The sequence below is a fragment of the Pseudorasbora parva genome, chromosome 1 (assembly GCF_024679245.1).
Source record: "Pseudorasbora parva isolate DD20220531a chromosome 1, ASM2467924v1, whole genome shotgun sequence".
NCBI classification, from domain to species: domain Eukaryota; kingdom Metazoa; phylum Chordata; class Actinopteri; order Cypriniformes; family Gobionidae; genus Pseudorasbora; species Pseudorasbora parva.
The window spans coordinates 69,913,849-69,924,232 of record NC_090172.1 but is presented as its reverse complement, the minus strand read 5'-3'; the positions used below and the strand labels follow the sequence as shown (position 1 = coordinate 69,924,232).

The 10,384-nt window shown below is 39.4% G+C and overlaps 1 protein-coding gene across 1 annotated transcript; it reads right to left on the bottom strand.

The window, feature by feature from the left end:
• Nucleotides 1-1,765: 1,765 nt before the first annotated feature.
• Nucleotides 1,766-9,432, bottom strand: LOC137077046 (stonustoxin subunit alpha-like). The gene is made up of 3 exons (XM_067445216.1): nucleotides 9,342-9,432; nucleotides 3,593-5,299; nucleotides 1,766-1,773 (listed from the first exon to the last, which is right to left on the bottom strand). Exons 1-3 carry the CDS (start codon nucleotides 9,430-9,432, stop codon nucleotides 1,766-1,768), a joined length of 1,806 nt encoding a protein of 601 aa, XP_067301317.1.
• Nucleotides 9,433-10,384: the final 952 nt, after the last annotated feature.

The window sequence follows — 10,384 nt, the reverse complement described above, 5'->3', positions numbered from 1 at the left end:
CCGAAGGGAAGCACCCGATATTGGTAAGCTTCTCCCCTGAAGCAAACCTCTGGTATTTCCTGTGCTGTGGAAGGATGGAGATATGAAAGTATGCATCTTTGTGATCTATCGTGACAAACCAGTCCTCGGACCTGATCTGAGACACGATCTGTTTGCGTAAAAGCATCCTGAACTTGAGCTTTGCTACACAGTGGTTCAGAACGCAAAGATCTAAGATCGGGCGCAACCCTCCATCCTTCTTTGGCACGATGAAGTACCGGCCCTAAAGCCTGGCCTCTGATGTACTCTGCACCGCGAGTGCAGCGCCCTGAAACGGCTGACCGGCAGGGAACAACTGACTCGACAACGCCACCTACCTCCTCGAAGGGTGCGAGCTATCCTCGGATGACCCGCGAGGGCTCTCCACGCCCCGGCGCTTGGGCAGGGTTGGTAGATTGGTTACCGTGTACAGAGGTAAACACCACCTGCCCGCGGAGGGGATAACCCTCACAGCCCTGAACGCTGTAGCGTAAGGATTTTTTGACGCAGCCTTCCTTGAAATAATAACTGTCCTCAGATCAGTTTTACCCTTAGAAGGCTGCACCTGAGATTGCCGACTATTAGCCCACCCTTTCTGCGGGGGGGTGCGAATGGCGACACTCTGTTTTGTTGCGCCATGTGCGAGGAGCTCGTAACAAAAAAATGCCTCTCTGTGGCGACCAGGTCTTGCCATAGTGTTTTATTTCCTTTTTTTAAAACCCGTGGCATCGAACCACAATGTCTTTACCATATGGAGGATAGGCTGAAAATATCTAGCTTCTCAAATTCAGATAAATCCTATTTAAATCCTCAGAATTAAAGCCACACGAATGATAGACTGAAAGAACATATCTAACTCCTCAAAGTCAGATAATTTTTAATTTTAATTCCTCAGAATTAAATCAGCCATAATCAACAGACGATACTGTTTTAATATTATATTTATTCATACGGAATCGTCATCTACACGCTGCCTCAGCAAACGTGAGATACAATCCGTTTACAGCATATTTGGCTTTCATCCCTCGAGATGAAAGACCACAGGGGTGAGGATGAAGCTCCCGATAAGCGCACTCATTTTTTCTATACGTGTCAAGATATTTCGCAATGAACACAGCCAGCACCCTCAGGAGCTGAATGCATGCCTCGCACCAAACAGTAGCACATGTACATCGATGCTTGTGTTACTATAGACCAAAGTCTGAGGCTGAGCAGAGCGTGCGGGGAGAACGTGCTCGTCAAGCCTGCTTTTTACACAGACTCGCTCTTGATGCTCCTCACTGGCAGGGGATTGAAGTGGCGAGTCCTCAACCCCTGCATAGACGCTGCAGACATCCAGCTCCTCGGAGGAAGACAGCTGAACTCAGACATTGTTGCTATATGATAAATTAAAATAAGCTGATAACATCACTGTTTTCTCCAGTACGACTGTACAGCCAAATCTAATTTTGTCGCAATATTATCCTGTTTGACACTGTGAAGCTGCTTTGACACAATCGTGATTGTAAAAGCGCTATATAAATAAAGTTGATTGATTGAGTGACATTAACAGATATTAGGACAGACAAATGACACAGAGCGCTTGTTGAAGACAACAGAAGCTAACGGTGTGCGTTTGCCGGTGTGCTTTATAGTTTCCGGGTCCGTGACGTCACCCGCCTATGACGTTCCATCTTCCTATTGGACTGATGACATACATGCTTCAAGACGCAATCACGCAGAGGCATTCCCAAAGTGGTGACGCAGCTCAAGTTCCTATGATAGGGAACACATAGACACATATGTCACATGTCTGTTGTGTTCATTGTGTTTTCATTGAGGTCCTGTTCCAGTCTAATTAGTCATGTCTTTCACCTGTACCTCATTAATAACCCCAATCACTCTATGTATTTAATGGTGCTTTCAAGTCAATTTGGTCGGAGCAAGATGGCGGTGTATCTTTTTTAATGAATTTCATGAAAATACAGCAAAGTTTGTTAACTCAATGAAGAACAAAGAATCTGCATCAGGTGAGCTTTAATCCTTTACGTTTTTAATTAATTTATGAAGCCACTGTAAACTGTATCATTATATATTGGACTAATTGTTATATTACAATGCTAGCTTACTTTGTTGTAAATGACAAAGCCTGACAATGTCACTGCTAAATTGACGTGCAACCCCCTACTCTTTGTCCGGCACAGGCTTTGAAGATCTATGTCGACCGTACATCCCAGTGGTGTAGATCGGAACAATTATTTGTGTGCTTTAGTGGTAAAAACAGAGGAGCTGCCGTCACCAAGTACAGAATGTCTCATTGGGTGGTTGAGGCTATTTCAGCGGCCTATGGGGCGCATGGGCTCACTTCACCTTGAGGGAAACATGCTCATTCAGCCAAAGGAATGGCTCTTCCCAGGTTCTCTTTAACAGCTCTTCTTTGGATGATATCTGTGTTGCAGCAGGTTGGTCTTCTCCAAACACCTTTGTCAAGTTCTACGGTCTAGATGTAAAAATTGCTCCCAGGTTTTATCTGCTTGACGCTTTCCACGGTTTCTACTCTCAGGTTCGTGAAGGCGTAATAGTATTTAATTCCCATAGAATGGTTCGCAGTGTTGAGTTAACCTATGAAAAGGAACGTCTCGGTTATGTATGTACCATTGCCATGTGCAGGCATAAACCTGAACTTCCACGACAATATACAGTGCTGCTTACTGACAAAAATCCCACTTTTAATGCAGTGTAAGACTTAGAGAAATTTGTTTATGGTTTCATCACCAGTAGGGTGGACTATTGTAATGGCCTTCTCACCGGCCTTCCCAAAAAGACCATTAGACAGCTGCAGCTCATCTAATTAATTTGATATAAGTGCGAACTAGTGAAACACCTGATGTACTCATTTAAAAAAAAGTTAGTCTATCTGTTTATCCCGAGGTTTACTGCACTCAGCCAGATCTGGGCCGTATCCAGATCAGATGGTGGACCTCCGCTTGGACTATTAAACTCCCCATGTAAATGTCCCATCGACCCGTCATCCTCAATATACCCGTCTCCGCCGTGATACCGCCGATCTTTCGAATATTATGATCTGATATGAATATTTCTGATCTGTAAGGTTGCCAGAATAATAATCCTCCACGGTGTGTTAATAGGCCAGAGGAGACCTCCACCCCGACTGAGCCTGGTTTCTCCCAAGGTTTATTTTTTTCCATTCTGGCCCTGAAGGAGTTTTGGTTCCTTGCTACAGTAGCTTTTGGCTTGCTCAGTTGGGGAAACAAAATTTTCAACTAAATATCCAAATAAATTGAATTAACAAACTTAATTAACTATATCAACTAAATTTTCTGATGATGAGCTATGGGTAAACGAGCTGGTCACATCATTGTTTTCTCCAGAGCGACTGTACAGCCGAATCAAATTCTGTTGCATTTTTTTCTTGTTAACACTGTGAAGCTGCTTTGAAACAATCAGCATTGTAAAAAGCACTATATAAATAAAGGTGACTTGACTTGCCTATTGACTTTTATCAATTTCAATTTTTACATTTGTAAGGAAATATATAAAGTTCAATGCAAAGAAATATGCATATGGAAATTACCTGAAGATAGTATGGGGCCGATAGTGTCGCTGGCTTCACTCACTCCCACTTTACCCACTATCCTGCAGCGGATCATGTACTGCTTTTCAAACTCCAATCCAGTCAGAGTAAAGTCTTCATCAGGTGTGTTTATGGCATGCCACTGTTCCTCATTCACCTTCTGGTATTCCACCCTGAACTGCACAGTTTCTCCAGTCGGGGACTTCTGCAGTTTCAGGGACGCACTGCGCTTCTGGACATCCTTCAATTCTGGTGGAGGAGGCTTCGACACGGGCTGGAACTGAGTGTCTGTCAGCTTCCCTTTTTCATACAGACGGATGGAGGAGCCTGGACTGGATGGATCGGGGATGGCAGACATAATGAATTTGTATCTTTTTTCATCTTTATAAGCCTCTGAAAAACTTATGAAAAGAGACAAGTTCTCTCTCATCTTTAAGATGACAGCATGATTGTTGAACCACTCTTCTGATTCTAGCATTCTAGAACATAGTTTCTTTACCACATCTAGCTCTTTAAAATCTTCAGATTCTAAAAACCGCTTCAGGGTTGAAAGATATGGGTCTTCATACTTTAGAGATGTAAAGTTCAAGCACACCACAACATCAATATTAGGAGTAAGGAGGATGGAGTTGAGCTGGACTGAGTTTTCAGTTTTGATTCCCTCCAGCATCTTGGTGTGAGAACTCAAGAGGGCAAGTTCAGCCTGTACATCATCTAACCACTGGTTAACACTGTCAGCATTAAAAGGGGAGCTGTAGTGGATCTTCAGGACATCTTCCAGTGACTTCTCCTCCTTCTCTCCTCCTCTTATAGCAGGCAATACCCTGGTCACTGCTTTCAGGAGCATTGTCTTGTAAATGCTAAATGAGCTCTGAAATGACTGCAGCCTCTCTTTGATATCATTGAAAACATTTACCATTGTATTTCTGGACAGGTCGTTGCATGTCCTCTCTACTTTACCCAGCTCCTCTATTATATCTTCAGTTTTGGAAACCAGATGTGTGGTGATTTCTCTCTCGAGCTGAGCAGCTTTTGGCTCCAGTAGAGAAAGAGGATAGAGCCATACTTTGATTGGAACTGCATTCTGTGGATTCTTCTTTAGGATAGTAGGAAGCTTCTTGAACACCTCTACGGCCTCTGTGTAAGTGGTAGGGTTCTGATCAAGACGGAAGTCACCATGAAATGTGCAATCAATGCTCTCAGCCTTTTTCTTATCACTATCTGTAATTTCTGCAGCTCCTTTTCCCTCAATAGAAAATGAAGGGATCTTCTTGACCATAACATTCAGTTCTCCCTCAATCCTCTTCTTTTCTTCCTCTTCTGAAAATGTCCGATCAAACACCATAACGGCCTGAGCTCCGTACAGTACAGCCGTGACCACATGAGTTGCAGTTTTCTGCTCAAACACCTGAGGGTAGGTGATTTTTCCCAGATGGCTCATAGTGAGCTGATCAAATCTGGTGGTTTCTATATAATTAATTGTTACTCTGGACTGTTGGTTTGATGATTTGGTGTCACGCAGAAACTTGCCAGATCCTTCCACCTTCACCAGCCCTCCTAAGAAGCTGGTCTTCAGGGAAGCACTTACATCCAGGAGACTGGCCTTACTAGAGAGAGAGTCTGAGCTACTGTACTTCAAATCTGTCTTGGGCTGTGGATGGGTGTCCAAATCTTTGTTCAGTGACTCCTTATCCCACAGAGTAACACCTGAAATGAGAAATCACTTTAACAGTCAAGTATGAGGACACAATGTTCTGTTGAAGAAATGCCAATATTGTATCTATAAGACTACTAATTTAATATTAATCAACTTATGTCTCATCAGGAACACAAATGTACTGTCTTGTTGATTCACATTTGCAATGTTAATTTCGTTGACAAATAATTGTTGTCAACAACCTTTTTTTCACACAAGAAAACAAGATGATAACCAAATCAAAAATAAAAATCTTCTGTCACTTTTATCAAATAATAAAAACTCAGTCTTTGGGATGAGACGTTAAACCGAGGTCCTGACTCTCTGTGGGCGTTAAAAATCCCAGGATGTCCGTCGATAAAGACTAGGGGTGTAACCCCGGCATCCTGGACAAATTTGCCCATCATGGCCTCCTAATAATCCCCATATAATGATTGGCCTAATCACGTCTCCTCTCCACCAATCAGCTGTCAGATATGGGCAAAAACTGTGATTATGCTAAGGATCTGTAGTGTTTTGCTAATTGTGTGTGTGGTTGTGCTAATTGCGTGTAGTGTTTTGAAAACGCGCCCTGTTTTGAATATTGCATTAGATTGTTTTAAGGGTTAACAGAAATTTCTGTAAAATTACTGGATAATGTACTGGCAGAAAATTACCAGTACACTCTCACCCATTTGGCGTGACACACACGCTTTCAGGCTCTGTGTCACGCACTCACGCTGCCCAACTTAATCTCACACCAAATTGCCAAACCTGCTTGTTATATTTTACAATTATTATTATTAAGTTTTAATGCAAAATTCAAACAATAAATAGCGTTTTGGCGCTAATGTTAAAGCCAGAGGCGTTGAAAAGTGGAGTTGCAACATGCTCTCATCTACCGGCGGCGCACGCAGTCACGTGGCTCATGGAGCGCTCAAAACTTCTAGCGCTGTGTCAATGCATTTGAATGGCTTAAGCGGATACACAACAGCTTCACTATACAGATGTTTGCTGCAAGTTAAACAGTACAGCTTAGTGTGCATCAATTATTAAGTCAGCCATATTCACAGGATCGTTTTATTATGGAGATTGATAGAACGTTACCATACACCGTAACAATTTTTTAATTAAATAAGTGTTCTATATTTTAGTTCAATAATGTTTATTGGATATTTTGAAGAGATCTTTTGGTAGGCTACTAACAACTACTTGTGCAATAATTATTGTCAATTAATGACCACTTAAAATATATTTCTTCTAATATTTTTATTATTTATATTTCAATTTGTGAGGTTAAAATAGAGAATTCCAATTCAAAGAGGTAAATTAGAGTCATTTTGTTGCTTAAAAAATAATAATGTTAATTTGTAATGCCATTACCCATTAGGTGCCTTATGGCTCTTTAATAAATATACATGTATCTAATCTAGTTGCTCAAAAACAGTCTTCCATTTGAATAAATATTTAGATATGATCAAACACTAGATTTCTTTAAATGTGAAATTTTAAAACGTTAATAACTTATGCATCATATTAGGACTTAGTATCCTAATATTTTTAATGAATAATGATACTTATAAGCACACACAGGTGAATATTAATGAACATGAGCACATTTAATTTGACCCAGGAAACGTTTAAAATAGTGCTAAAAAAACAATGTTTTCCTTATTACTACATATGAATTGATACTAAATTAAGTTCGAAATAGACCCCCCTCTCCCCAGTTGGCAACCCTGATTTTTTTTTTTTGTGTGTGATGTATGTTAAGTGTGTTTAGTGTTTTGCAAATCCCTGTGTGTAGAGTTTTGCAACAGATGTGAGGTTGACAATGTGCTTATAGTTGTGCAAATATGGGCTGATGTTTTGCTTCTTGAGTGTAAGGTTTTTCTAATAGTGTTCTACTTTTAATTTTAGTATGTAAGCAATCAAAAAAAAACTGTAAATGTATTAAAAGTGCAGTATGTTTTTAGTACAATTCAAATATAATATAAACATACGACTTGAATTGTGCACCGGATCGGACAGTGGACCTGCCTGGACATGACCAGCTCATCCTGGAGTGTCTGCTGAGCCGTGTCAAATGGTGTCTCCTCTGAATTTGCCTCACTGGCACGACATGCTCAAAACCCGTCTCCGCCGTAATAACTCTGATCTTTCATGTATTCATACTCTTGTGTAATCGACGCCCCATCCTATCCCGTCTCTTCTGTGATACCCTGAAATGTTGAATATTCGGCTCTAATATGACCTCTGAGCTGTGCGGTGTCCAGAATAATAATCCTCCACGGTGTGTTAATAGGCCAGAGGAGAACTGAGTCTGGTTTCTCTAAGGTTTATTTTCCTCCATCATGCCCTGATGGAGTTTCGGTTCCTTTGGTCGCCTTTGGCTTGGCTTGCTCAGTTGGAGACACTAACATTATGATCAGAGTTATTCAACTAAATATACAAATAACATTAATTAATTAGGTCTTATTTAATTCTATAAACTATCCAAATCAAACTAGCCTAATCTAATTCTGCTGCAGTATTATCCTGTTTGACACTGTGAAGCTGCTTTGAAACAATTGTCTTTGTAAAAGCGCGATATAAATAAAGTTGATTGATTGATAATTGACTTTTAATACATTTAATAGTATGTTCTTTTCACCTGGGCTTTGTTCTCCAGTAACTTTTATTCAGTGATCTTATACATATTCCAACACAATCACATGAGAATGCGTATCAATAGTCGGAGTTTGCTGCGTACCATATGTATGCCAAAACTAATTTTGCTGTACACATTCCACGACATTGCACACTTGTATTATTTATATGCATTTTCGTGAGAGAGTGTGCTTTTTAGTATTACAGGTAAACTGAAAGTGTATGAAAATAGCTCTGTCATAGCACTTCATGGATCTTTCATTTATTATAATGTATTTGTCAAGAGAATATGTATGCTGCTGTACTTTTTTAATGTACTCAAGGAATTTATTTTGTAATGTATAGTACATTAAAGTTTTCTATATTTCAAAGTGTGTACATGTCTTAACATTTATATTTAATAATTTTGCACTTTTTATACCAATTTGAATACTGAAAAAATAGCATATAACATAATAGTAGTGTAATATTAATGCATTTGTAATGTACTGAAACGCTATTAAAATGTTCTTAAAGTCCATTCAATTAATTGTTAAAAATGGATTTAGTTTAATTTAAATATATTAAATATGTCCAAAAAAAAAAACACAATTTAAATATATTTATTTTCGCCCTGGGTAATTAAAACAGAAATACAGCATTTTAAAGCTATATAGATGTTTTTAAAAACCAAATTCAAACAGTGAATTGAGCTCTGTTACGGTCAGTGGGTTGGTCTTTGTCCTTGTCTTCTTTGTTTCGTCCCTCCCTTGTTTTTCTTGGCATCGCTCTACTCTTTTGGAGCGTGTATCCACCTGTTCGTAATTTGATATTGATTGACGGAGTTGACGGATAAAGACGCCAACGAGGACGAGAAAGACGAGAGACTGCGGATCTTGTGTTACTGGTGTGCAATGTCATCAGACGTGGCGTAAGCAACTGTGAGAGGCGTTACACCTTTCCATAAGTTGAATATGAAAGCCGATCTGGTGAAAGCTAGATCATTTACTTAATAAAGCTTTACATATTAATATTTTTCTTACACAAACACATTGATTCACTTAAGAAGGACTTTATTAACCCCTGGAGCCGTGTGGAGCAGTTATATGATGGATGCACTTTTATGGACTTCAAAAACCGAGCAACAGTCTCTGCTATTATAAAGTTTGGAAGAGCCAGGACATTTATTAATATAACTCTGATTGTGTTTGTCTGAAAGAAGAATGTCATACACAGCTATAATGACTTGACGAAGAGTAAATCATGGGATTATGTTCATTTTTGTATGAACTATCCATTTAAATGCTTAATGAATGCATTACAATTTATCTAGACTCATTCGATTTTAGTCGGCTAAAACTAAAAACAATTAAGGTGATGAAATTAACACTGTACATTTGGGTGAGAAGGGGAATAAAAAGCGTTTTAGTAGGTTCAGTACAGCACCTGGAATGAAGGAATCCTCGCGGCAGTCATACAGCATCCCAGGATACAGAGGTCTTCCTAGAGCTGCCACTTCAATGTGCTCTGATGCCATGGCTGGAGTTAATAACAGTGAACAATGGCGGTGTTTATACATTTGAAGTTTAATAATGACTACTTTATCATTCTGAAGTTATTTTTTACTTGCTACTGATTGCATTAGTTCTCATATTGTTTTAACATTCCTTAAAATGTAATCTAATTCAGTGTTTAACAAATCCATAAACAAATAATGGCATAAATCCTTCCTTCACTGAATGCAACAATAATTTCTAAACATTGCCTTCAGTGAAATGACCCATGCATCTCATTAGTTTGAAGATATATATTTGTTCTACTATATTTGTATAGTCATAACACTACCTGTTCATATCATTTTAAAGTGGTGTCTAACCTGGGGTCCTTGCGTGTATTCAGTATGTTGATGAATGCAGTGGTCTGGTAATGTCTTCAGTTGAAGTCTAAAGCCAACTGGGTTTCTTTGGTCATATTTATAGTGCTAATGTTCAGGAAATGTTTCCCTAAAGTATTTTCATTGGTAGAAGAAAAAGGAATGTATCTTTTAGACGGTGTATCGCTCAACAAGAGTGTAAATACCTGGCTCTGATGACCATCTATACATTTTTTAGTCTAAAACACTCCCTCCTGTGTTTTGATTTGGTTTGTCAGTGCTTGACGTTGAAAAACAGAGATAGGGTGATGGGGTGGTGGAGAGATGCTGATAATCTCAGTCAAGCCAAACAAATATTCAGACAGCAGATATAATGAGTGCGCTTGCATGCAAACCAGTAAACCGGCAACGCAAGTAAACCACGTGTGCATGACTTTATTAATAACCTGGGTTATTTCCTTGTAATGACGTCAAAATTAATTATGTCTGTATCTGACTCAGAGTATTTCAAATGTTACGTCAGTTGTGATGTCAAATAAAGCGTGCGCCGTATCAGTGGGAGATTTACGGCTCATATTATCCCTCATGAAGGTTTTGACTGAACCTCTTCTACTTC

Coding starts and splice junctions, on each gene's coding strand:
- LOC137077046 (XM_067445216.1), bottom strand. CDS start 9,432: ATGGCATCAGAGCACATTGAAGTGGCAGCTCTAGGAAGACCTCTGTAT. Junction 5,300..9,341: donor CGAGGATTCCTTCATTCCAG/GTGCTGTACTGA, acceptor TTCTCATTTCAG/GTGTTACTCTGTGGGATAAG.